Source organism: Heterodontus francisci, chromosome 16 (assembly GCF_036365525.1).
Source record: "Heterodontus francisci isolate sHetFra1 chromosome 16, sHetFra1.hap1, whole genome shotgun sequence".
Taxonomy (NCBI): Eukaryota; Metazoa; Chordata; class Chondrichthyes; order Heterodontiformes; family Heterodontidae; genus Heterodontus; species Heterodontus francisci.
The window spans coordinates 26,776,300-26,804,286 of record NC_090386.1 but is presented as its reverse complement, the minus strand read 5'-3'; the positions used below and the strand labels follow the sequence as shown (position 1 = coordinate 26,804,286).

At 40.6% G+C, this 27,987-nt stretch overlaps 1 protein-coding gene across 1 annotated transcript; it reads left to right on the top strand.

Annotated features, from left to right (window-relative positions):
* Positions 1-75: 75 nt before the first annotated feature.
* tubb1 (tubulin, beta 1 class VI) lies at positions 76-27,987 on the top strand. Its single transcript, XM_068048049.1, has 4 exons — positions 76-241; positions 10,090-10,198; positions 19,455-19,565; positions 23,484-27,987. Exons 1-4 carry the CDS (start codon positions 185-187, stop codon positions 24,551-24,553), a joined length of 1,347 nt encoding a protein of 448 aa, XP_067904150.1. The 5' UTR covers positions 76-184; the 3' UTR covers positions 24,554-27,987.

Below are 27,987 nucleotides of genomic sequence, written 5' to 3'. Positions count from 1 at the left end.
GAAGGGATGGGGTGGGCAAGGAATGATATTTCTCTGTACTGGCCGCGCCTTGATGACACGCGACAGTTGACTGACATAATTTTTCCCAGAACTGCGACTGACAGCTGTTGCTGAGGAGGTAACAGGCAGTCAGGACTTTAAATCATCGGCAATTTAAAGACTCCACAGCTGGGAACTTGTCAGGATGCGTGAGATAGTGCATATTCAGATTGGACAGTGTGGTAACCAAATTGGGGCCAAGGTAAGTGCAGTTTAGATTTCAGGTTACTGTGGGGTTTTATCTTATTTGTGAATTGTCTCCCCTGCTCTCCTGTGGGCACTGAATTGTGCAGTTGGATAGACATTTGGCTTGGCCAAGTGAACCTGGTTCATGTTTTAGCTGTGGCTCAGTGGGTCTCGCCTCTTGCCTCTAAGTCAGTAAATTACAGCCTCAAGTCCCATTCCAGAGACTTGAGTGCATAATCTAGGCTGACATTCCAGTGCTGCACTGTCAGAGGTGCCATATTTCAGATGAGACATTAAACCAAGGCCATGATCAAGAGTAGATGTTGAAAGATCCCACATCACTCTTTGAAGATTGGAGTCCTAACCAACATTTTGTCAACCAAAAACAGGTTAACTACTCATTCATCTTATTGCCATGTATATACACCTAACAACATGTACTGTACGTGAATCACATTGAGATGGTTCTGAGAGGTGGATGCTTTATAAGTGTGTCTTGATAAAAGAGCATAAAACAATACAGGTGTTTTACAGCAACAAAATGTATTGTACTCAGATAATTGGAAAATATTAAGAGAACTAATATTTGTAATATTTGATGTTGTATAGCTTAGAAAAAAAAATTCATTTCAAGCTGATTAAGTGTCTGTATTATCGTGAATTTCTCTGTGTAGAACTGGTACATCAAATGATGCAACCTTTTAAAATGTAAATGTCCTGCAGGGTGGTCAATATGGATAGTGGAGTGTGGCAACTAGATAACGGCAGTAATGGGTGTGGGGATTTCCCTGAAATGCCTTTCAGCTATGTTTACTGTTTTGCTGCAACCTCCTGTCAGGGACATTTATCCAATAAGAGCTGGAGTCAGAGATGCAAATGGAAACAGCAACCAGCTCCTCATCAGTAAGTGGATAAATCCACTGCCTATCGTTTACTGACTAATAGAGATTCCATATACACTGTGTACTGTGTTAGCTAATTTGGCCTCAAATGGTTCCCACTGTCAAATAGTCTGTTAATATTCACTGTCTAAGCTGATACATGATAAATGGTCCATTGTGTGTGGATGTGTGTGTATGTGTTGTGGCTGTGTATGTGAGTGTGTGTATATGTGAGAGTATGTGGGGGTGTGTTTGGGTCCATTTCTGTGTGTGGGTGGGTTTCTTTGTGTGTGTGGGTGTGTGTGTACATCTATGTGTGTATGTAGATGTATATGTGTATGGCTAGTGGGTATGTGTGTGTGGATGTGTATATAGTTGTGTGGTTTGCAGGTGTTCATGTATGTGTGTGTGTACATAGAATTACATACAATTTACATTACAGAAACAGGCCATTTGACCCAACTGGTCCATGCCAGTGTTTATGCCCCATACAAGCTTCCTCCCTCCCCCTTCATCTAACGATATCAGCATATCCTTCCACTCCTTTCTCCACCATGTGTTTATCTAGTTTCCACTTAAATGCATCTATGTGTCAATGTATGTGTGTATTTGTGTGGGTGTGTGTGTATGTGAGTGTTTATGTGTGTGTGAGTGAGTGTGTGTGTGGATGTGAGTGTGGTATGTGTGTATATATGTGCATGTGGCTTTGTGTTTGTGTAGTATGGGTGTGCGTGTATATGTGTGTCTGATTTGGTGTATGTGTGTGGGCGGATATGTGTGCGCGTATGTGTGCATTGTTACGACTGCGTTGGGAGCAACGCAAAGTTAATTCAGTCCCGTCATTCCACAGGATGCAGCATATTATTTAAGCTTTCACACCCAATTGGAAAAACAGCCAACTTAAACACTCTAGTAATCCCAGGATGAAACAGACCAAACCAGGTATCTTTAGACAACAACAAATTAACTATTTATTAGAAAACTAAATCTTAAACACTATTAAGATAAACCCAAGTCTAAAGACCTTATAACTTCTTATTTTAATCTAACTCCCACATTCACACACACTCACTGTTAAACTACCAGTTAACCGGTTTCAAAAAGTGGAGATTTTAAAATTAGCTGTCTCTTAAGAATAAATAAAATAAGAAAGTCTTTGCAGGTTACGTTCCTGATGGATGAGGTCTTCTAATGTGAAATGGTCAAAGATCACTCGAAGTCTTCGTCCAGATTTGATGAAAGTAGTCCTTCAGAAGATAGGCATTCAACTCTTTGGCTGCAGTGGGCATTAAACAGCAATACAAGTAATTTCTTGAAAAAGAAAAGCTTTTCTTCTTTACTTAGGGAATTAACTTGGCTTGTAGCACCTTGTAGAATTTTTCTGAGAGAGAATAAAACAGTTCCTTTCTTCAGTTCACTTTGCTGGAAAGTCTTTCAGAACTCACTGGTTTCAGCCAATTTCTGCCAGTTCCACACACAGCCATGTGGACATATTGCATCACGTGACCTCTATCTCCCCTGCTGTTGCCCATGGTAACAAAAAATGCAATTGGTACACTGTGTCTCCAGAAATTCCAGAACTTTCTCCCTTAAAGGTGCACTGTTTTTCACAAAGCCTTAAAGGCATACACACTGTTTTAATCCGAGGAAAAAAAATAATTACAGGTCCGTGACACCTCCGCCCTTGGTGAAATGAAACACCATACCCTACTGGCTTCTCTATGCCCGATTCCTCATCCTGCAATAGGACTGCACCAACCCCCAGGTAACTCGCATCGATCGCTATTTTAACGGGTTTAGCGAAATTTGGAGCAGCCAACACTGGTTCGTTAGTTAAGATTGCCTTTAGCTTTTCAAAAGCTGCCTGGCATTCATCTGACCATACTACTTTGTTTTTTTTTTGTAGCAAGTTGGTTAATGGAACAGCAACAATCCAAATATTCCATACAAATGTCCTATAAGAATCGGACATCCCTAAAAACCTCATTATTTCCCGTTTAGATTTAGGAATAGGGAACTCTACTAAGGCTTGTATCTTTGCCGTTTTTGGCATTACCTGTCCTTGACACACTATGTGTCCGAGGTAAGTTACTCTTGCTTTTCCGAATTCGCTTTTTGCCAGATTTATCACCAAGTCCACGGCTTGTAAGATTTAAACAGAATTTTTAGCTGGTTTAAGTGTTCTTGCCAAGTGTTACTGTATGTTACTACATCATTGAGATACACTAAAACAGTTGGGAACACCTGATTAATTAATCTTTGAAAAGTGGCTGAGGCATTCTTTAGCCTAAATGGCATCACCCAGCACTGATAAAGACTGTTAGGTGTGACAAAAGCTGATATCTCTTTGGCTCAAGGACTCAAAGGAACTTGCCAGTATTCCATTAACAAGTCGATATTGGTGAGAAACCTAGCACTGCCCACTCTGTCAATACAGTCTTCTAAACACGGAATTGGGTAGGAGTCTGCCTTCGTTACCGCATTGACTTTTCTATAATCTATACAAAATCGGGTTGACCTGTCAGGTTTAGATACTCGAACTATTGGTGAACTCCAACCACTTTGACTAGGTTCAATCAAATTGTTTTCCAGCATGTACTGGATTTCTGCTTTCACTTGGGTTTGTTTGTCTGGACTTAAGCAGTAGGATTGTTGTTTTAAAGGAACAGTTCCCCCTATATCCACATCATGTGTGGCTAAGATTGTACATCCCGACTTATCCCTGCAAACTCTTTTAAATGTTTTGAAAAGCCTGGTTAGATCTTCATGTTGTTTTGCCTCTGAGTGCAAAAGCAAGTTGTCCAATTTTCCTAGTCATTCTGTATTCGCTAATCTGACAGTTGGAGGTTCAATCAGAGAATTTTCCAGGCCTGCTTCTGCCTCATCCTCACTATCCTTTTCCTTCTCAACAGTGCCCATTACCTGACATACATGTACTGGCTTATCCTCCTCCCTGCGATAATATTGCTTTAATATATTAATGTGACACAATTGGTTCTTCTTCCGGCGATCAGGGGTGTCAATCAAGTAATCTGCATTATCCACTCTTTTGATCACTCTATATGGGCCACTGAACCGTGCTTTTAATGGTTCTCCCTGTAATGGTAACACATCAGTATTTCATCCGCTGGTTAAAAATCATGGGCTTTTCCATTCTAGTCTGCCCATTTTTTCATATTGGCTTGGGATGCTTTAAAGTGTTCCTGAGCTACACCGCAAGCTTTCATGAGCCTTTCCCGGAACACAGATACATCGTCTAGTATTGAAGATTCATTCTTTTGTTCCAAGAATCTGTCTTTTCTGAGTTTTAGAGGACCTCTTGCTTCATGTCTGTAAACCAGTTCGAAAGGACTGAAGCCTGTAGACTCATTCAGTAAGTCTCTGGTGGCAATAAAAGAAAGTCTAGTCCTTTATCCCAGTCATATGGATATTCGTGACAATATGTTCAATTCATTGTTTTGAGAGTTTGGTGGTATCTCTCTAAAGCTCCCTGTGACTGTGGGTGATATGCTGAAGGTTTCAACTGTCTAATCCCCAAATTGCTCATGACTTCTTGAAATATCTTAGACAAGAAATTAGAACCTTGGTTTGATTGAATTTCAAGTGGTAACCCATATCTCGTAAAGAATTGGGTTAACCTTTCTACTACTATTTTAACAGTAATTGTCCTCAAAGGAATGGCTTCTGAAATTTGAGTTGCCAAATCCATGATAGTAAGTATGTATTGATGTCCCACTTTTGTTTTTGGCAAGGATCCTACACAGTCTACCAATACCATGCTAAATGGTTCCTCAATCACTGGTATGGGAACTGGTATGGGGTGCTGGTTTTATGGTAGGTTGCGATTTTCCCACCATTTGACATGTATGGCATGTCCTACAAAATTGTCTCACATCCTTTGTAAAACGTGGCCAGTAATAATGTTGGCTTATGTGTGATTTGCTCTTCCGAATTCCCCTATGTCCTGCAAAAGGAATGTCATGTGCTAACCTTAATAATCCCTGGCGATATTTAGGTGGTACCACTATCTGTTCAACAACTGTCCAGTCTCGTTTGCAGGCCTATGAGACAGTCTCCATTTCCTATTCAAAGCCCCGTGTGCCATATAATAGCCTTCCGGAACTCCTTTTGCCTCAGCTTCTGTCAGACCTATTTGGTATATCGCTGGATCAGCTTGCTGTGCTGCAATGATAGAAAATCTGTTAAACATCTCATTTGAATTATCTACATCCCCAAATAAGGTTTCAGATATAAAAACAAAAAGTGCTGGAAATACTCAGCATGTCTGGCAGCATCTGTGGCGAGAGAAACAGAGTTAACATTTCAGGTCAGTGACCTTTCATCAGTCTAGTCTATACTTTTGATCCCATCAAATCATTTCCTAGGAGTAGATCAATTCCCCCTACGGGCAAACTGTGGATAACTCCTACAGTTACCATCCCAGATATTAAGTCACTTTCCAGGCATACTTTATATAAAGGTACGGGTATATACTCCCCGCCAATTACATTAACTAAAACTTTAGCATTCAAGGCACTGTCTGGTGGAAATGTTATATCTTTCCCCAGCAAGAGTGTTTGGGTTGCTCCTGTATCCCTGTGTACAATGATGGGTTTTTCTGCCTCACTTACAGGATATGGAGTTAATTTCCCTTTTGACAAAAGTTCATTATAACTTTCGGGTATCTTATTCTTAACCTCTACACTCTTTTGTTTTTGTATCTGGTTTTACAGGTGTCGTCAAAGCTTTAGCCTGGTCTGCTGTACTCTCAGTCAGAGTCTTTTCCTCTTCATTTGCTTTGTGTACCCCAACAAGTCCTGTGGGTTTACCTCGCAATTTCCAGAATTCTGAACGAAGATGACCCGTTTTGTGGCAATGATAACACTTTGGCTTGCGAACCTCACTTCTACCCTCAGCACCTTCCTTTCTGACCTGAGGAGGTGATCCTGGGGCATTCCCAGCTGTTCCTTCTTGTCCCCGGCTACTTGCCTTCCTTTCACTCTCCCACTTTCTATCCTTCTCGGGTTTATGGTGGGTGCCAGACAAAAGGTTTTGGTTTATTCACAACTCAAAATCATCAGCAATTTCCGCTGCTTGCCTAGCTTTCAAAACTTCAAGGTTATCTACATGAGTTCTCACTACTGAAGGAATGGAGTTTTTAAATTCCTCCAAGAGAATCAACTCTTAAAGGTTCTGATATGTGGTTTCTATCTTTAATGCCCATATCCAACAGTCAAATTTAATTTGCTTCACCCTCTCAAATTCTACATATGTCTGCCCAGCCAATCTCTGTAAATTCCGAAACTTCTGACGGTAAGCTTCAGGAACTAACTTATACACAATGAGAATAGCCTTTTTTTGCCATCTCATAATCTGCAGAGCCTCTTCAGGAAGCATGGCTTAAACTTCATGAGCTCTGCCTACCAACCTGCTTTGCATAAGCATGGTCCAGCTTTCCTTCGGCCATTTCATCTGTTTGGCTATTTTTTCAAAAGAAATGAAAATGCCTCTACGTCCCTTTCCTCAAACTTAGGAAGAGTTTGTATAAATTCAAACAGCTTTTCGCTGGGTCCTGGGCTGAATTCAGATTCTTCCTGACCCGAATTTTCCCTGGAGTCTTAATTCCATCTCTCTTAGCCTAAATTCCCTCTCTTTCTGCCTTTCCTCTTTTTCAAGTTCAAGTTTTCTTAATTCTTTTACAGCCTCAAGTTTTCTTATTGCTATTTCTTTTTCTTGTTCAAGTTCCAGTTTTTTCTTTTCTAACAATCTTAGTTAATTCTACTGCATCATTCTCTGACTTACTACCTTCTTGTTCCTCGTCTTCTTCTTCTTCTAATTCCAGATGATGGGCTATTAGGTCAATTATCACTGCTTTTTTGGCACCTGGTTTCAATTCTAACGCCAATCTTGTCACCAATTCTTTTAGTTTATTCTTAGTTAAAGTTATCAAGTCACTGAGGGATACATTCGCCTTTCCCAGAAACTCTGCTGCAACTGCTAATGCCATTACAATGGTATAGACTACCTCATTACACAAGAAACCTGGTTCTTTTTATTTTTTATAATTGCCGTTAGATTTGGGTCCCCACAATCGAGTTTCCAATTAATATGATCCCAGACGCGAGAGCAATTAATATGATGCCAGACGCAAGACCCCAATTTACATGTTATTCCAGAGATGAGTAATGAATATGATTCCAAATGCAAGTCCCCCCAATTAATCTGATTCTGATCCCAGAACAAGCAGCCCAATTAAATATGTTACGACCGCGGCAGGAGCAATGCACTGTTAATTCAGTCCCATCACTCCATAGGTCACAGCATATTACTTAAACTTTCACACCCAATTGGAAAAAACAGCCAACTGAAACACTCTAGTAACCCCAGAATGAAACAGACCAAACCAGGTATTTTTAGACAACAACAAATTAACTATTTATTAGAAAACTAAATCTTAAACACTATTAAGATAAACCCAAGTCTAAAGACATTCTAACTTCTTATTTTAATCTGACTCCCGCATTCACACACACACACAGTTAAACTAACAGTAACTGGTTTTAAAAAGTGGACTTTTTAAAATTAACTATTTCTTAAGAATAAATAAAATAAGAAAGTATTTGTAGGTTACGTTCCTGATGGATGAGGTCTTCTAATGTGGAAATGGTCACTCGAAGTCTTCATCCGGATTTGATGAAAATAGTCCTTCAGAAGATAGACATTCAAATCTTTGGCTGCAGTAGGCATTAAACAGCGATACAAATAATTTCTTGAAAAAGAAAAGCTTTTCTTCTTTACTTAGGGAATTAACTTGGCTTGTAGCACCTTGTAGAATTTTTCTGAGAGAGAATAAAACAGCCGCTTTCTGCCAGTTCCACACACAGCCATGTGGACATATTGCATCATGTGACCTCGCTCCCTCCTGCTGTTGCTCAGGGTAACAAAAAATGCAGCTGGTACACTGTGTCTCCAGAAATTCCAGAACTTTCTCCCTTAAAGGTGCACTACTTTTAACAAAGTCTTAAAGGCACACACACTGTTTTTAATCTGAGAAGAAAAATAATTACAGGTCCGTGACAGCATGTAAGTGTATTTTTTTACAGAGATTTATCAACAAAACACACATCAAATCAGGCACCCACTGCCAGGCCCAACCATAACTGTTGTTATGAAAGTGCCTCTGTGTTTTGTTAAATATATTTTTTGAGGATTTATTTTTGAAAAATTGAAGAAATGTTAAACTTTGGGGTTTTCAAAGGGGGTCATGTAAAGGCCACTTGACTTTGAAAAACAGTCCCTGGAAATGTTTTTTAAAAGGGGCACTGAGAGGTCATGTGAGGAAAACCAGCCTTTCCAGAAGCCACTTCACTTACAGCAACAACAAGCCTGTCTGGTAAACCACCTGACTTCCAGCTCAATAAACAACAGAGAACTTTTGACACCTGGAGTTGTTTACAAAGAAGTGACAGGTCAAGATTGATGAAGGTCAAAAGGTTGACTTCCTATTGTCAGTTTCGCTTTTGAATTGTTTTGAGTTAGGATTGAACTGGATAAACAAGGAGAGAAGAGAATTCCCAAGAAAGGAGTGACCACAACCCAGCTCAGCTTTCCAGCACCTCTCTAAAAGACCCTGAGAAGTTCAGTGTGTCAACTCTTCTCGTCTCCTGTCTTTGAAAAAAAGACTGCTAAATTAATTCTCAACGCCGCCTGAAAAGAACTGTTCTAAAAGATCCCACTGATCCATCTACGTGTACCCGGAGGTCAGGCTGTATGCCAGTTTTGGAACACAACATATCTCATCTGCTGTTTCTTCATGAATGAGCAAGTATTCAGCCCGTGTTTCTTTTGTCTGTAATAGGGCTCTAAAATCAACAATCCCTTTATTTTTTCTGATTAACCGGTATGTGTGTGTATGAGTATGAGGGGCTAAGGTAAAAAGGGAAATTTAATATTTCAATCTGTGTGTTTATGCTTAACTTCATTACTGGTTAAAGATTTGTTTTATAATAAGCTGATAATTTTGTTGCTTATTAAAAAAACCTGGTTGGTGTGATTTATTCTGGGATAAAAATATAGAGTCTATCATTGACCGTATCGTTATGTTGTGACCCGTGGAGAAGTGGAACTAGAATAAACAGTGCACTCCTCCTGCCTCGGTCTTAATACTGTCTCTTCCAGAACAATGATCCCAATTGCCTCAACCTTCTTTTCCACCCAGTTTGTCCTCTGGATGTAAGTGTCTCTCTCATCTCTTCCCTGTTCTTGTTTGCTCTTCCATTCAATCCTCCCTGATTCTTGAGTGGATCTACAACCAAAGACCCATTCCATGCTGTCCTTAAGACAGTTCCCTCTCTTATGAGCAAGGTTTTCCCCATCAATGATCAGCACCTCATACGCTTACCTAAACATCCAACTCCTCCACCCTGCCTATAGTGTTTATTATCGACAAGATGCACTATAAAAACTCACCAAAGGCTTCTTCAGCAGCACCTCCCAAACCTGCGATCATCACTACCTAGAAGGATAACAGCAACAGGTGCATGGGAACACCATCACCTTCAAGTTCCCCTCCAAGTCATACACCATCCTGACTTGGAAATATATCACAAATATATATTTCATTGTCACTGGGTCAAAAACCTGGAACTCTCTACCTCAGAGCAGTATGGGAGCACCTTAACCCCAAGAAGAAGGCTTCATCACCACCTTCTCAAAGGCTATGAGGGATGAATAATAAATGTCAGCAATGCTCCCATCCTCAAAACGAAGGTAATAAAATTCTAAATGAGTCTATCAACATGCTAGGTCTAACACTGGCTCACAGACTATGACTTTGCACACCACCCCCCCAAATCCTCCATATCTGGTTATCTGTTTATTTGGACAAGTTAATGTTGGCACAATTTTTTGAGCGTATGTTGTTTATGATGTTGCTATGTACCTGTTTGTCTTTAATACAACTACTCATTTTCTGTGTTGACAGTTCTGGGAAGTAATTAGTGAGGAACATGGAATTGACATCAAAGGGAATTACGTTGGGGACTCGGATCTCCAACTTCAGAGGATCAATGTGTACTTCAATGAGGCACACGGTAAGAACATAAGAACTAGGAGCAGGAGTAGGCAATTCAGCCCCTCGAGCCTGCTCCGCCATTCAATATGGTCATGGCTGATCTCATCTCGGCCTCAACTCCACTTTCCTGCCCGTTCTCCATAACCCTTCAACCCATTTCTAATTAAAAATCTGTCTATGTCCTCCTTAAATATACTCAATGTCCCGTCATCCACTGCATTCAGGGGTAGTGAATTCCACAGATTCATGACCCTTTGAGAGAAGTAATTTCTCTTCATCTCTGTTTTAAATCTGCTATCCCTTATCCTAAAACTATGACCTAGATTGCCCCACAAGAGGAAACATCCTCTCTATGTCTACTTTGTCAATCCCCTTAATCATTTTATACACCTCAGTTAGATCTCCTCTCATTCTTCTAAACTCTAGAGAGTAAAGGCCTAAACTGCTCAATCTCTCTTCATAAGACATCAATCTAGTGAACCTCCTCTGAACTGCCTCCAATGCAACTACATCCCTCCTCAAGTAAGGGGACCAAAACTGTACGCAATACTCCAGGTGCGGTCTCACTAATGCCTTGTACAGTTGCAGCAACACTTCCCTACTTTTATACTCTATTCCATTAGCAATAAATGCCAAAATTCCAGTTGCCTTCCTTATCACCTGCTGTACCTGAAAACTAGCTTTCTGCGATCCATGCATGAAGACACCCAGATCCCTCTGCACCGAAGCACTCTGAAGTTTCTCTCCGTTTAGATAATAATTTGCCTTTCTATTCTTCCGACCAAAATGGATAACCTCACACTTATCCACATTAAAATCCATCTGCCAAAGATTGGCCCATTAATCTAATCTATCCATATCCATTTGTAGATTTCTTATTTCTTTATTGCAACTTACTGTCCCACATATTTTAGTGTCATTTGCAAATTTGGCTGTAGTACCTCTATCCCTGCATCCAAGTCATTTATATAGATTGTAAATAGTTGGGGACTGAGGACCGAACCCTGTGGCACCCCACTAGTTACATCCTGCCAACCAGAAAAAGACCCATTTATTCCGACTCTCTGTTTTCTGTTGGTTAGTCAATCCTCTATCCAAGCTAATAAATTAATAAATTGCCCCTAACCCCATGTGGACTTACCTTGTGTATTAACCTTTTGTGCAGCACCTTATCAAATGCCTTCTGGAAATCCAGATATACTACATCTACAGGATCCCCATTATCCACTTTGCTTGTTGCAGCTTCGAAGAACTCTAGCAAATTAGTCAAACATGATTTACCCTTCATAAGACCATGCTGACACTGATGGATTGTGTTTTGACTTTCTAATTGTCCTGTTATTATTTCCTTAATAATGGATTCTAACAATTTCCCAATGACAGATGTTAAACTAACTGGTCTATAGTTTCCTACTTTCTGCCTCCCTTCTTTTTTGAATAAGGGTGTTACATGAGCTTTTTTCCAATCCACTGGAACCTTTCCTGTATCCAGAGAATTTTGGAATATTATAACCAATGGATCCACTATCTCCACTGCCACTTCCTTTAAGACCCTAGGATGTAGGCCATCAGGCCCTGGGGACTTGTCTGCCTTCAATCCCAATAGTCTGCTCAGTACTTTTTCCCTAGTGATGATGATTATTCTAGGTTCCTCCCTTTCTATAACCTCTGCATTTCCTGTTACTATTGGGATGGTACTAGTGTCCTCCACTGTGAAAACTGAGGCAAAATACTGATTTAGTGTCTCTGCCATTTCTGTGTTCCCTTCTATTAACTCCCCAGTCTCATCCTCCAAAGGACCAACATTCACTTTAACTACTCTCTTCCCTTTTATAGACCTATAGAAGCTTTTGCTATCCGTTTTTATATTTTGCGCTAGTTTTCTTTCATAATTTACCACTTAGAAAGGAGCGTCCCAGCGTATTGTCTTTGTGAGCCACTTACGTGTGTACTGTGACATGTGTTGTTAAATGCAGTTAGTAGCAAACGAAAAAAAGTCTGCAGAACTTCAAAACACATGGTTTGTAATCATCAGCCAATTTAGAACACTACATCTGAAATCAGAGAAATATTCCCAGGTTAGAGGGAACTTTCTGTGCTTAAATAAGGAAGCAAAGTTACACCAGTATCAATCCAGGTAGCCTGGAATCTTACCAACCAGAAATAACGTTTAAATCAATGTTCCTGGTAGATTTGCAGAGATCTCAAGCTGCTGATATTGAGTTATCCACCAATGAGGCAACACCCCAGAACAGATTGCCAGTGCTCGTGAGCTACATGTGGCCCAGTGAGAAGCGCTACTAGTGAGAAGCACTACTAATGAGAAGTACTAGTACTGAGAAGTTATATCAGCAGTATTATTGATGAGAAGTACAATTAATGAGAAGTATTATCAACAAGATGTATTATTGATGAACTATACTTTCAGTGACAACCACTGTCACAAAAAATACTGCTAATGAAAAATATTATCAAAGTGAAGTGCTTTCCATGAGGTAAACAATCAGTGAGAAATGCTTTGAATAAGAACTACAATCGATCAGTAGTACTATCAGTGAGTACTGCTAATGAAAGTACAGTCAGTGAGAAATGCTATGAATAAGAACTACAATCGATCAGTAGTACTATCAGTGAGTACTGCTAATGAAAGTACAATCAGTGAGAAATGCTTTGAATAAGAACTACAATCGATCAGTAGTACTATCAGTGAGTACTGCTAATGAAAGTACTGACAGTGAGAAATGCTATAAGAACTAAAATCGATCAGTAATACTATCAGTGAGTACTGCTAATGAAAGTACAGTCAGTGAGAAATGCTATGAATAAGAACTACAATCGATCAGTAGTACTATCAGTGAGTACTGCTAATGAAAGTACAGTCAGTGAGAAATGCTATGAATAAGAACTACAATTGATCAGTAATACTATCAGTGAGTACTGCTAATGAAAGTACAGTCAGTGAGAAATGCTATGAATAAGAACTACAATCGATCAGTAGTACTATCAGTGAGTACTGCTAATGAAAGTACAGTCAGTGAGAAATGCTATAAGAACTACAATCGATCAGTAGTACTATCAGTGAGTACTGCTAATGAAAGTACAGTCAGTGAGAAATGCTATGAATAAAAACTATAATCGATCAGTAGTACTATCAGTGAGTACTGCTAATGAAAGTACTGTCAGTGAGAAATGCTATGAATAAGAACTACAATCGATCAGTAGTACTATCAGTGAGAACTGCTAATGAAAGTACAGTCAGTGAGAAATGCTATGAATAAGAACTACAATCGATCAGTAATACTATCAGTGAGTACTGCTAATGAAAGTACTGTCAGTGAGAAATGCTTTAAGAACTACAAACGATCAGTAATACTATCAGTGAGTACTGCTAATGAAAGTACTGTCAGTGAGAAATGCTATAAGAACTACAATCGATCAGTAATACTATCAGTGAGTACTGCTAATGAAAGTACAGTCAGTGAGAAATGCTATGAATAAGAACTACAATCGATCAGTAATACTATCAGTGAGTACTGCTAATGAAAGTACAGTCAGTGAGAAATGCTATGAATAAGAACTACAATCGATCAGTAATACTATCAGTGAGTACTGCAAATGAAAGTACAGTCAGTGAGAAATGCTATGAATAAGAACTACAATCGATCAGTAGTACTATCAGTGAGTACTGCTAATGAAAGTACAGTCAGTGAGAAATGCTATGAATAAGAACTACAATCGATCAGTAGTACTATCAGTGAGTACTGCTAATGAAAGTACTGTCAGTGAGAAATGCTATAAGAACAACAATCGATCAGTAACACTTTCAGTGAGTACTGCTAATGAAAGTACAGTCAGTGAGAAATGCTATGAATAAGAACTACAATCGATCAGTGGTACTATCAGTGAGTACTGCTAATGAAAGTACTATCAGTGAGAAATGCTATAAGAACAACAATCGATCAGTAACACTATCAGTGAGTACTGCTAATGAAAGTACTGTCAGTGAGAAATGCTATAAGAACTACAATCGATCAGTAATACTATCAGTGAGTACTGCTAATGAAAGTACTGTCACTGAGAAATGCTATGAATAAGAACTACAATCGATCAGTAGTACTATCAGTGAGTACTGCTAATGAAAGTACAGTCAGTGAGAAATGCTATGAATAAGAACTACAATCGATCAGTAATACTATCAGTGAGTACTGCTAATGAAAGTACAGTCAGTGAGAAATGCTATGAATAAGAACTACAATCGATCAGTAATACTATCAGTGAGTACTGCTAATGAAAGTACAGTCAGTGAGAAATGCTTTAAGAACTACAATCGATCAGTAATACTATCAGTGAGTACTGCTAATGAAAGTACAGTCAGTGAGAAATGCTATGAATAAGAACTACAATCGATCAGGAATACTATCAGTGAGTACTGCAAATGAAAGTACAGTCAGTGAGAAATGCTATGAATAAGAACTACAATCGATCAGTAGTACTATCAGTGAGTACTGCTAATGAAAGTACAGTCAGTGAGAAATGCTATGAATAAGAACTACAATCGATCAGTGGTACTATCAGTGAGTACTGCTAATGAAAGTACTGTCAGTGAGAAATGCTATAAGAACAACAATCGATCAGTAACACTATCAGTGAGTACTGCTAATGAAAGTACTGTCAGTGAGAAATGCTATAAGAACTACAATCGATCAGTAATACTATCAGTGAGTACTGCTAATGAAAGTACTGTCACTGAGAAATGCTATGAATAAGAACTACAATCGATCAGTAGTACTATCAGTGAGTACTGCTAATGAAAGTACAGTCAGTGAGAAATGCTATGAATAAGAACTACAATCGATCAGTAATACTATCAGTGAGTACTGCTAATGAAAGTACAGTCAGTGAGAAATGCTATGAATAAGAACTACAATCGATCAGTAATACTATCAGTGAGTACTGCTAATGAAAGTACTGTCAGTGAGAAATGCTATAAGAACTACAATCGATCAGTAATACTATCAGTGAGTACTGCTAATGAAAGTACTGTCACTGAGAAATGCTATGAATAAGAACTACAATCGATCAGTAGTACTATCAGTGAGTACTGCTAATGAAAGTACAGTCAGTGAGAAATGCTATGAATAAGAACTACAATCGATCAGTAATACTATCAGTGAGTACTGCTAATGAAAGTACAGTCAGTGAGAAATGCTATGAATAAGAACTACAATCGATCAGTAATACTATCAGTGAGTACTGCTAATGAAAGTACAGTCAGTGAGAAATGCTATGAATAAGAACTACAATCAATCAGTATAACTATCAGTGAGTACTGCTAATGAAAGTACTGTCAGTGAGAAATGCTATGAATAAGAACTACAATCGATCAGTAGTACTATCAGTGAGTACAGCTAATGAAAGTACTGTCAGTGAGAAATGCTATAAGAACTACAATCGATCAGTAATACTATCAGTGAGTACTGCTAATGAAAGTACTGTCAGTGAGAAATGCTATAAGAACTACAATCGATCAGTAATACTATCAGTGAGTACTGCTAATGAAAGTACTGTCAGTGAGAAATGCTATGAATAAGAACTACAATTGATCAGTAATATTATCAGTGAGTACTGCTAATGAAAGTACTGTCACTGAGAAATGCTATGAATAAGAACTACAATCGATCAGTAGTACTATCAGTGAGTACTGCTAATGAAAGTACAGTCAGTGAGAAATGCTATGAATAAGAACTACAATCGATCAGTAGTACTATCAGTGAGTACTGCTAATGAAAGTACAGTCAGTGAGAAATGCTATGAATAAGAACTACAATCGATCAGTAGTACTATCAGTGAGTACTGCTAATGAAAGTACAGTCAGTGAGAAATGTTATGAATAAGAACTACAATCGATCAGTAATACTATCAGTGAGTACTGCTAATGAAAGTACTGTCACTGAGAAATGCTGTCACTAAGACCAAAATATGCTAAGGTGGTTCCAAGGAGTATGATGCTCAGATAAGCATTTCAGAACGGGACAAGCATGTTTGAACAAAGATATGAGAGTGATCTTCGTGATAGAGAAAATTTCAGTATAACATTATTAACAGTCATGCAATATTCCAGTTGTGTGTTAACCTTACACAGCTGTTTAAAATTGCTATCTACATAAAAACAGCAAATAGAGCACTATCCTACAACTGTGTAAACCCTTCACACCTGAACTTCAACAATTGGACATTGAACTCTATAGACTTAAAAAGTAAATAAATGTAAATGATATAAACTTTACTGAATAGGAGTTGCCTTTATCTCATGGTGGGGGTGGGGGATGGGGTGGTGCTCGCAGAGGAAATTAGGTTTCAGTTGTACAGAACCTTGGACAGACACCATCAGGAGCACTTCGCTCAGTTCTAGGCACTGAATTTCAGGAAGGATATATTGGCCTCAGAAGGGGTGCAGTGCAGATTTATCAGACTGATACCAGGGTTTAAAGGATTCAATTATGAGGACAGGTTGCATTAACTTAGCTTGTATTCCCCTGAGTTTAAGCTGAGGGCTGATCTAATTGAAATGATAAAAGGATTTGATAGATACAAAAAAGCTGTTTTCTCTTGTGTGGGATTCCAAAACAAGAGTCCACAGTTTTAAGATTAGTACCGGGCCATTTAGGAGTGAAATCAAGAAGTGTTTTTTCACACAAAGCAAAGTGGAAATTTAGGAGTCTCTCCCCAAATGGCTATGCGGGTTGGGACAAAAGAAATTTTAGAAACTGAAATTGCGAGAATTTTATTAGTAAGGATATCAAGTGATTTGGAAAAAATATGGATAAATGAAGTGGGCGGCACAGTGGCGCAGTGGTTAGCACTGCAGCCTCACAGCTCCAGGGACCCGGGTTCGATTCCGGGTACTGCCTGTGTGGAGTTTGCAAGTGCTCCCTGTGGTGCGTGGGTTTCCTCCGGGTGCTCCGGTTTCCTCCCACAAGCCAAAAGACTTGCAGGTTGATAGGTAAATTGGCCATTATAAATTGTCACTAGTATAGGTAGGTGGTAGGGAAATATAGGGACAGGTGGGAATGTTTGGTAGGAATATGGGATTAGTGTAGGATTAGTATAAATGGGTGGTTGATGTTCGGCACAGACTCGGTGGGCCGAAGGGCCTGTTTCAGTGCTGTATCTCTAAATCTAATCAAATCTAAATAGTTGTTTAGTAGTACAAAACTTGGGTATTGCTAAAAATAGAGACATGTTGTCGAAGCTTTTCATCTTGCACTCATCAGGACAATCCGCAAGAATAACCAATATAAGGGAAAACAACAACTTATACTGCAGGAGAAGAGAGTCGGCAAGTGAACTCTGATTGATAGAGGCATTGCCATGGAGAATGCACCAGTTTACGGTGACTGACAGTTAACTGCCAAGCTTTTTTGAAATTTAAACCAGGAAGCTTGACTCTGATTGGTCAAGGCATTGCCCTGAGGAATGAACCAGCAAATGACTGTCACTTATTTTGTTCAGCAGAAACAGGTGTAATGTTTGTACATATTCTTTCTGTCTGCAAAGAACAGGGCCGTGTGTATTAAAATATGTAGCTTCCAGTATGCGCAAATGCGCCACACTGCAAGCCCTACTGACAATCTTAAATTGGTTATCAGCGTAATTCTTAGCATACTGTAGATAATCTAGCAAATGTTGTCCAATCGCGGAATCACATCTAATGTTGGACACTGTGTTTTGAGTTTTGCAAGCATGGGCTGGTTGGGTACGGCCCGTACCTTCGCCATTGCGGACAGCAGAAGGGACATGTTGTTTGATACGATCCACCAGTCTTTGAGCTGTACGGCCTATATACCTAGCATCACACTGGCATTGATATTCATATATCACATTACTCATTTGCGTGATAGGCAGGATGTCCTTTTGGCTTAACGGCAGCATCCTGTTAGTGGCGAACACCACACGTGTTGCTACTGCATAGTAGCAGCATGAAACAGCTAGCTTCACCTGTTGCTCAAGTTTTTTAGGATACATTTCCCTTCCAGAGTAATGTGAGGTAGGCTGGGCACTTTTCAGGACCGAAAAAGATGGCCTTAGGTCCATTCATAAGTTTGCACGATATACAGCGAGAAATGATCTGATCAGGGTAGCCATTGTCACACAGGAGGTCTTTGATTCGCCCGAGTTCAGCATCAAGCTTGCACGGTGAGCAAATGGCTCAGGCCCTGTTTACGAGAATGCCGATAAGGCCAAACTTATAGCGCATGGAACTGTAAGAACCCCAACGTGTGTATTGACCAGTGAAGGTAGGCTTGTGATAGACCTTGGCAGATTTCTCAACTAGTACGTCAAGGAAAGGGAGCTGCTCCATTTCAAAGGTGAATTTGAGTGCAGGATGGAGCCCGTTAAGACATGTAAGGAAATTATTGCACGCAGCTGCAGATCCAAATAAGTTCAATGAATACTGATTCATGCAATGGCGTTCGTAATGGGCAAGGTACAGGCCATACCCAACCAGCCCATGCATGCAAAATGTGATTCTGTGATTGGACAACATTTGCTAAATAATCCTCAGTGTGTTAAGAATTACATTGAAAACCAATTTAAGACTGTCAGTAGGGCTTGCAGTGTGGTGCATTTGTGTGTACAGGAAGCTACATATATTAATATGCAGGGCCCTGTTCTTTGCAGACAGAAAGAATATGTACAAACATTACACCTGTTCCAGCTGAACAAAATAAGTGACAGCCATTTGGCTGGTTCATTCCTCAGGGCAATGCTGTGACCAATCAGAGTCAAGCTGCCTGGTTTAAATTTCAAACAAACCTTGACAGTTAACTGTCAGTCACCATACACTGCTGCATTCTCCATGGCAATGCCTCTTCCAATCAGAGTTCACTTGCCAACCAATCAGCAATCTCTTCTCATGCATGTAAGTTGTTGTTTTCTTTACATAGGTCATTCTTGTGGATTGTCCTGATGAGTGCAAGACAAAAAGCTTCGACAACACGTCTCTATTTTTAGCAATACTGAAGTTAAGATACCAATTAGCCATGATCTAGTTGAATGGCAGGACAGGCTCAAAGGGCTGAATGGCCTCCTGCTGTTCCTTTGTTTCTAAGGGTAAGGAGATTTTGGTATTGTCAGGCAAACCCCCATCCTGCCAAGCCTGAGGCACACATTATTTCGCCAAATGAACATTAAAACTTACTGTCCTTGATGAACTTTTAAAAACATTTTAACATATTTTACTGTGTCACTAAATCATATCTTGTTTCCTTCAGGTAACAAATATGTGCCCAGGGCAATACTGGTGGACCTGGAGCCTGGAACAATGGACAGTGTCCGATGCAGTCACATTGGACAGATCTTCAGACCAGATAACTTCATTTTTGGTACAGTATGATCTCATAAAGCCTAAATTAAAAAAGAGTTGGAACAGAGAGGGTAATATATGCTTAGAGGCGCAGGGCAAGGCTAATATACTTAATGAGTATTTTGTATCAATGTTCACTAAGGAAATGGAGGCTGGCAAAATATCAGTAGAAGCAGAGAGAGTAGAGGCAATGGATAGGGTAAAAATTGAGAGGCAGAGGTACTAAAAAGACTGGCAATGCTTGGGGTAGATAAGTCACCTGGTCTGGATGCCTTGCATTCCAGGTTGCTAAAGGAAATGGGGATGTAAGGGCAGTGGAAGGGCTTGCCATAACCTTCCCTGGATACGGGGGAGGTGTCAGAGGGTTGGAGAGTGGCAAATGTGACACCCTTGTTCAAGAAAGGGTGTAAGGACAGTCCTAGCAACTACAGGCCAGTTAGTTTAACATCAGTGGTGGGTAAGATTTCAGAAACAATAATCAGGGAAAATATTAATGGACGTTTAGAGAGGTTCGAGTTAATTAAGGATAGCCAGTTTGGATTTGTAAAGGGCAGATCGTGCTTGACTAATCTAATTGGATTTATTGATGAAGTAACAGAGAAGGTTGATGAAGGGAATGCTATGGATGTTGTTTGTATGGATTTTAAGAAAGCGTTTGATAAGATACCATGTAAAAGGCTGGTTAAGAAAATTGAGGCTCATGGAATAGGAGGGTCAGTGTCCAATTGGCTTAAGGACAGAAAATAGCGAGTCGTAGTAAATGGTTACTTTTCAGACTGGAGGATGGTAGACAGTGGTGTTCCCCAAGGGTCAGTGCTGGGACCACTGCATTTTTTGCTATATATAAATGACTTGGATCTTGGAATACAGAGTAGATTCTCACAATTTGCTGACGACACTGTTGGCCAGGGGCTGTAAGAAACACAGAATCAGTTACAAACTGCTGGGATTGTTTGACCTGTAGTAACCTGGAGCTCGGACACTGGCCTGCGCTGGTAAAAACCAGTTTGAACTAATTACTTTATGAGACAAGACAAAGAAAAGGACACAGGAAAAGGGCCTTATTTGGACACGGTGTGATACCGGAGTCTTTGGGCCTGGGCCAATTAAGAGAAGCTGTGAACGAGGTGAGCAAGCTTAAGCCAACCGGAAAGACACAGCTCAGATTTGCAGAGATAAGCAATAGGATAAGAATAGAGCTTTTTGGGCATAGAGCCAGTAAAAACTCCGGAGATCAACCATCGTGGAAGTGGAAGACCCTGCGTGAGCGACGCGGCAACGACGTAGAAAAGAGAGAAAGAATGGAACGCCTGGCCAGCGTTAACTCTCCCTTTTTCGGGTAATATCCTTTGTATTCTGTGACTAGGACAGGAAAGGTCAGAGGAACCCAGTGGGTGTGCTTATGAATTCTAGCTAGTTTTGTTATTAACAGTATAACTCAGTGGGAGTTGTATGTTTTTGTCTAACTAAGTGTATAAGCCTTATTCTTACATTGTACAACAAGGTGAATAAAGTAAATTGATAGTTAAAGAAAGGACTGAGTTCCTCCTCTTTGTACTAAGCCATTAACTGTAGCTGTGGATTAAGCTGGAGGGTGGCTCCCTTGAAATCCGATATCCCAAACACTCAGTCTGAGCCTGAATTAAGAGAACTTCAGTCCCACGTGACGGCTAGGATCAACTGAGTATAGGGAATAAAGGGGACAAGGGGGAGTTGACTCCGCGCCACGGTTAACAACACCAAACTAGGAGGTGTGGTAAATAGTGAGGATGATAGGAGCCGCCTGCAACAGGATATAGATAAGCAAGCAGAATGGACAGAGAGGTGGCAGATGGAGTTTAATACTGACAAGTGTGAGCTGATGCATTTTGGCAGAAGGATTAGGGAAACACAATATAGACATAGTGGCACAGTCCTAAATAATGTGCAGGAACAGAGGGATCTTCGGGTACACGTGCATAGATCTTTGTAGGTGGCAGCCCATATTGAGAGAGGGGTTAGTAAAGCACATGGGATCTTGGGCTTTAGAAATAGAGGCATTGAGTACAAAAACAGGGAGGTTATGCTGCATCTTTATAAAGCTCTGCTTAGGCTCCAACTGGAATATTGCATCCAATTCTGGTCACCACACTTCAGGAAGGATGTGAGGGCCCTTGAGAGGGAGATTTACTAGAATGGCTCCAGGAATGGGGGATTGTAGTTACAAGGTTAGGTTGGAAAAGCTGGGTTTGTTTTCCTTAGAAGAAAGGAGATTGAGGGGAGATTTAATAGAGGTGTACAAGATTATGACAGGCTTAGACAAGTTTGGCAAGGAAAAACTGTCCCCATTAACAAATGGTACAAGGAGTAAGAACATAAGAAATAGGAGCAGGAGTAGGCCATTCAGCCCCTCAAGCCTGCCCTGCCATTCTATAAGATCACGGCTGATCTGTCCCAGGCCTCAACTCTTCTTTCGGGCCTGCTCTGCCTAAACCTTGACGCCCCGAGATTTCAAAAATCTATCTACCTCCTCCTTAAATACATTTAGTGACGTAGCCTCCACAACTCTCTGAGGCAGAGAATTCCAGAGATTCACCACCCTCTGAGAGAAGAAATTCCTTCGCATCTCAGTTTTAAATGTGTGCCCCCTTACTCTGTAATTATGTCCCCTAGTTCGAAATTCCCCCACTAGTGGAAACATCTTCTCAACATCTACCCTGCAGAGCCCCCTTGAACTCTTGGATGTTTCTATAAGATCACCTCTCATTCTTCTAAACTCTAATGAATAAAGGCCTAACCTGTTTAGCCGTTCTTGATAAGACAGCCCCTTCATCCCAGGAATCAACCTAGAGAACCTTTTCTGAACTGTCTCCAAAGCTAGTATATCCTTCTTTAAATACAGGGACCAAAACTGTATGCAGTACTCCAGGTGTGGCCTCACCAACACCCCGTACAGTTGTAACAGGACTTCCCTATTTTTAAACTCTAACCTCAACTAGGGGGCACAGATTGAAAGTTTTGGCAAAAGATGCAGGGGCAACATGAGGAAGCACTTTTATATGCAGCGGGTGGTAATGACTTGGAACTCGCTGCCCACAAGGGTGGTGGAAGCATAGATGATCAATGACTTCAAGAGGAAGTTGATGGACACCTGAGAGAAATAGACTTGCAGGGCTACAGGGATAGAACCGGGGAGTGGGACTGACTACATAGCTCCGTGGAGAGCTGGCATGGACCAGATGGGTCGAATGGCCTCCTCTGTGTCATAAATGACTCAGTGGATTTCCTCCTCACTGTGAAGTCTCACAAATTCTTCAGAAGTAAACCATTTTTTAGGCTTAGCTATTGATGTGCATTTCTAATGTGTGTTTATCCATTTATAATAGAGCAATGTTACTGAGAAACTGCAGTCAGTCCTACATACAGATAGGTTCAGAAACAAAGAGAAGACAGCAAATAAACTGGGCAGTGAGTGTCACAGTCTTATTTAGTGAGCACTAGATATCAGACTCTTATCCAGTGGGCACTGAGTGTCACAGTCTTATCCAGTGAGCACTGGGCATCAGAGTAATATTCAGTGCCCACTGGGTGTCAGATTCTTATCCAGTGGGCATTGGGTATCACAGTCTTATCCAGTGGGCACTGGGTATCACAGTCTTATCCAGTGGGCACTGGGTATCACAGTCTTATCCAGTTGGCACTGAGCGTCACAGTCTTATGCAGGAGCCACTGGGTGTCACAGTCATATCCAGTGAGCACTGGGCATCAGAGTAATATTCAGTGCCCACTGGGTGTCAGATTCTTATCTAGTGGGCATTGGGTGTCAGAATTGATGAGGAGAATCCTTGAGGAAATTCCTGGCACAAATCATTATCATATTTCCATTTTTTTAAAGTTTAAAAAATTTATCTTAAATACCCTCTTTTTTTTTCCAAACCCCACTCCCACCCGGCTGTAGGTAATTCAGGTGCTGGAAACAACTGGGCCAAAGGTCACTACACAGAAGGCGCTGAGTTGGTGGAAAACGTGCTAGACATCATGAGGCATGAGTCTGAAAGCTGCGACTGTTTACAAGGCTTCCAGCTCACACACTCACTGGGTGGAGGAACAGGCTCAGGCATGGGCACTCTCATCATGAGCAAAATCCGAGAGGAATATCCTGATAGAATTATGAACAGCTTCAGCGTTGTGCCTTCACCAAAGGTCTCAGACACTGTGGTTGAACCATACAATGCCACCTTGTCCATCCACCAGCTGATAGAGAATACAGATTCAACCTTCTGCATCGACAATGAGGCTTTGTATGACATTTGCTTTCGGACCTTGAAGCTGGGCACACCGACCTATGGTGACCTGAACCATCTGGTTTCCATGACTATGAGTGGTGTCACCACTTCCCTGCGTTTCCCTGGTCAACTCAACGCAGATCTGAGGAAGCTAGCAGTCAACATGGTCCCATTTCCTCGCCTACATTTCTTCATGCCCGGTTTTGCTCCATTGACATCCCGCGGTAGCCAGCAGTATCGTTCGCTGACAGTGCCGGAGCTTACCCAGCAGATGTTTGATCCCAGGAACATGATGGCAGCCTGTGATCCTCGCCATGGCAAATACATGACCGTGGCAGCAATCTTCAGAGGCAGGATGTCCACAAGGGAGGTAGATGAGCAGATGTTAGCTGTCCAATCCAAGAACAGCAACCATTTTGTGGAGTGGATTCCCAATAATGTCAAAATAGCTGTGTGTGACATTCCACCACGTGGGCTCAAAATGTCTTCCACCTTCATCGGGAATAACACTGCAATCCAGGAACTCTTCAAGCGCATTTCTGAGCAGTTCTCACTCATGTTCAGAAGGAAGGCTTTTCTGCATTGGTACACAGGAGAAGGTATGGATGAAATGGAGTTCACAGAAGCAGAATGCAACACCAATGATTTGGTGTCTGAGTACCAACAATACCAAGATGCTACCGCAGAGCTTGAAGGAGAAGAATATGAAGAGGAAGAAAATGAGGCTGAAGCTACCAAATAACTAAAAGAAAGGGCAATTTAATGAGACTGAAGTAATTGGACCAACGCAGCATTTGATTATAAGAGCAAAGTAACTGTGAAACTACTATTAAAATAATAAACTGGAACATATAATGATCTCAATATTAACATCGATCTTATCGTAATTGGACAGACGAGTGAAGAATTCACTGACTTGGAAATCTGTGATTGAATTCTCAAAGCAGCCCAAACATTTAAACTTGAATTCCAATATTTTACCCAACTTCGCTTGTCCATCATTAGGGACTGAATTTGGAGCACCTCTCGAAAACTTTGGATGATGGGAAATTGGGCATGAAAATAGGTCGTTGCCATTAAACAGTGAGAACAAAGAACATTTCTTTCATCAAGCAAGTTCTGAATATGGGGTTGGTCTCAGAATATTTGTAAATACAGTTGGGGAGGTTGGGCAGGGGAGGTGGGGTAAGTAGTAATGTTGTGAATTATTTAAAACAGCTGTCATTATGAAATAGAAGCATTTTAAATTCCCAATGACAATAGATGGTCATAACATTATGAACTTGTCTGGAGAATGAAGCTGTGCAGGATATTTCAGCCAATCAGTTTCAGAAAATAGATTGTTTCTTAATTGAACTAAAGTTGATTAAGCAAGCGGAGAATAGAAAAAAGATTGTCAAATCCTATTAAAAAATTGATTTACCAAACCAATTAATCATTAACATCCTGGGGGTTACCATTGACCAGAAACTTAACTGGACTAGTCACATAAATACTGTGCCTATAAGAGCAGGTCAGAGGCTGGGAATTCTGCGGTGAGTAACTCACCTCCTGACTCCCCAATGCCTGTCTACCATCTACAAGGCACAAGTCAGGAGTGTGATGGAATACTCTCCACTTGCCTGGATGGTGCAGCTCCAACAACACTCAAGAAGCTCAACATCATCAAGGACAAAGCAGCCAACTTGATCGCCACCCCATCTACCATTTTAAAAATTCATTCCCTCTGCCACTAGTGCAGTGTGTACCATGTACAAGATGCTGTAACTCACCAAGGCTTCTTTGACAGCACCTTCCAAACTCATGACCTCTACTAATTAGAAGAACAAGGGCAGCAGATGCATGGGAACACCACCACCTGCAAGTTCCCCTCCAAGTCCCACACCATCCTGACTTGGAACTATATCACCGTTGTTTCACTTTCGCTGGGTCAAAATCCTGGAACTCCCTTCCTAACAGCACTATTGGTGTATTTACATCACATGGACTGCAGCAGTTCAAAAAGGCAGCTCACCACCACCTTCTCAAGGGTAGTTAGGGATGGGCAATAAATGCTGGCCTTACCAGCGAGGCTCACATCCCATGAATGAATAAAAACTATTTTAATAAGCAAAGGTCATAGCTTATCTCTATATAAATATGCCCTGGAGCCTGAAGTTTACAATATGTTGCAATGATCTATGAATGATCACAGCAACTTACAAACAGCAATAATTGTTGAATTTGCCTAGAGCAGGAACACACATACCTGACACAAGACTAGGTTCACCAGTAATGCAGCAGAAAATATGCTACTAATATTAAATGTATGATCCAGTGATTACTTTCCAAGCCCATTATTTGCCAGAGATTTTATTCTGGAGTATCTGAGAAAAGTGACATCAGAATCATTCTGAGCCTGCCAACAAACTAACCAGAATCTTCCAGTTTAAAAAAAAATTGCCTTGCTTGCAATATTTGCTCACCAGAGTACTGGGACTGAGCAGTATTATGACAGAATTTGTAAGGGTAATGCTGCAATTGGTAAGGGTGGAGCTGGGACTGGTAGGGGTAGTAGTGCCTGCTGAATGAATATTCATTAAAACATGCTTTGGTTGCTTTGATGCTTTATTTTGATTAAATATAAAAAACAGAAGCCAACTTAAAAACAAGTCTCATGAAACAAATCGACCTCCTCCTTCCTGGCAAGAATAGCGTACTCGTGAAGTTAATGAAAATATTATCAAAATGCAGGAACACTTGATGATCGCCAGATTGATGTGGCTCTTATTGTAATTGGACACTCTAAGAACTTCATTGGTTCAATTCTCAAGGAAACCCAAACAAAGCTTCTTGGATAGCAGCGCCCAAACCCACGATCTCCACCATCTCGAAAGAAAAGGGCAGCAGGTGCCTAGGAACACCACCAGCGCCAAGTCCAAATATATTATCGTTTCTTCATCGTCGCTGAATCTAAATCCTGGAACTCCCTTCCTAACAGCATTGTGGGAGCACCTTCACCACATGTATTGCAATACTTCAAAGCCCAGCTTCTCAAGGGCAGCTAGGGATGGGAAATAAATGGTGGCCTTGCCCATATCCCGAAAGTGAATTAAAAAAAACTTTACAATGGTTGAATCATATCAAAAAGGTAACTAAAGCTCCTACAAAAATGTAAAAACATATCCTCTTAAAAATATTAAAGCTTCCAAATAATGTACTGCCCTTTGAGCAACTGTACAATGCAGAGCATGAAAACCCCAGGTTCTATCCACGGTGTATGATGATCCCAGCTAGACTGACTATAATTAGCTTCATAATCTGGGCTAGTGAGCAGGGCTCAGCTGTTCACTCCTGCACCTCCTCCACACTCAACATCCCCACCAGCAACCCCCCCACCCCCCTCCCCATGCTCTCAAAACCTACCAACATTCAGACTGAAAGAGAGAATGGCTGTTTGTGGAGCATTATATTCATAGCTATGAAGCTACACTCCAGCGAAGGCAACAGCTTCAGGAGATGGGTGGGGAAACATCAGATGAGATCAAAAATAAGGGAAATTTTCTGAACCTCTGCTCCCAAAGCAGAGCTTTGCAGGCTGGGAATTCACATTTGGAATTTGCTCACAGATGTTTGGAATTGGTAAGGATGGTTCCAACATGACTTAACCACCCAATTTCCCAACACACACTCCTAGACCACAAAGCTTTGAACTTTGTAAGATCTACGCTCAGGTTTTCACCCAGAAAACATGCATGATAACATTTCTCACCAGTTGGGGTGCCCATGGCTAGATCATTTTCTGAGGGAAGGGGTATATTTAAGGCATAATTTTCAGGGGGAAAAGTTTTTGGTGACAACATAATTGCATCCAACACTACCATGTGGAAGTTGAGGTGAATGCAATAGGTGCTTTTAAGAGGAAGCTAGGCAAGTACATGAGGGAAAAAGAAATGGAAAGATATGCAGTGACATGCAGTAGGGTGGGAGGAGGCTTTTGTGGAGCAGAGACCAGTTGGGCCAAATGGTCTGTTTCTGTGCTAAAAAATTCTATGTAATAAAGTAACTGAACAATTATGTAATTGAAGTGTTTAAATCATTACTTTTGCAATTGCGTGTAGCTCCATATTGTGTGATTGCTTGTGATCTGTTATTTAGATAAATCTTGTTTTAAATATCAATAAATGTTTCATAATC

What these genes read in the sequence shown, in the direction of transcription:
- tubb1 (XM_068048049.1), top strand. Translation starts at nt 185, where the DNA reads ATGCGTGAGATAGTGCATATTCAGATTGGACAGTGTGGTAACCAAATT. An exon ending in GTAACCAAATTGGGGCCAAG is followed by an intron (nt 242 to 10,089) that starts GTAAGTGCAGTT and finishes CTGTGTTGACAG; the next exon opens with TTCTGGGAAGTAATTAGTGA. An exon ending in GTACTTCAATGAGGCACACG is followed by an intron (nt 10,199 to 19,454) that starts GTAAGAACATAA and finishes TGTTTCCTTCAG; the next exon opens with GTAACAAATATGTGCCCAGG.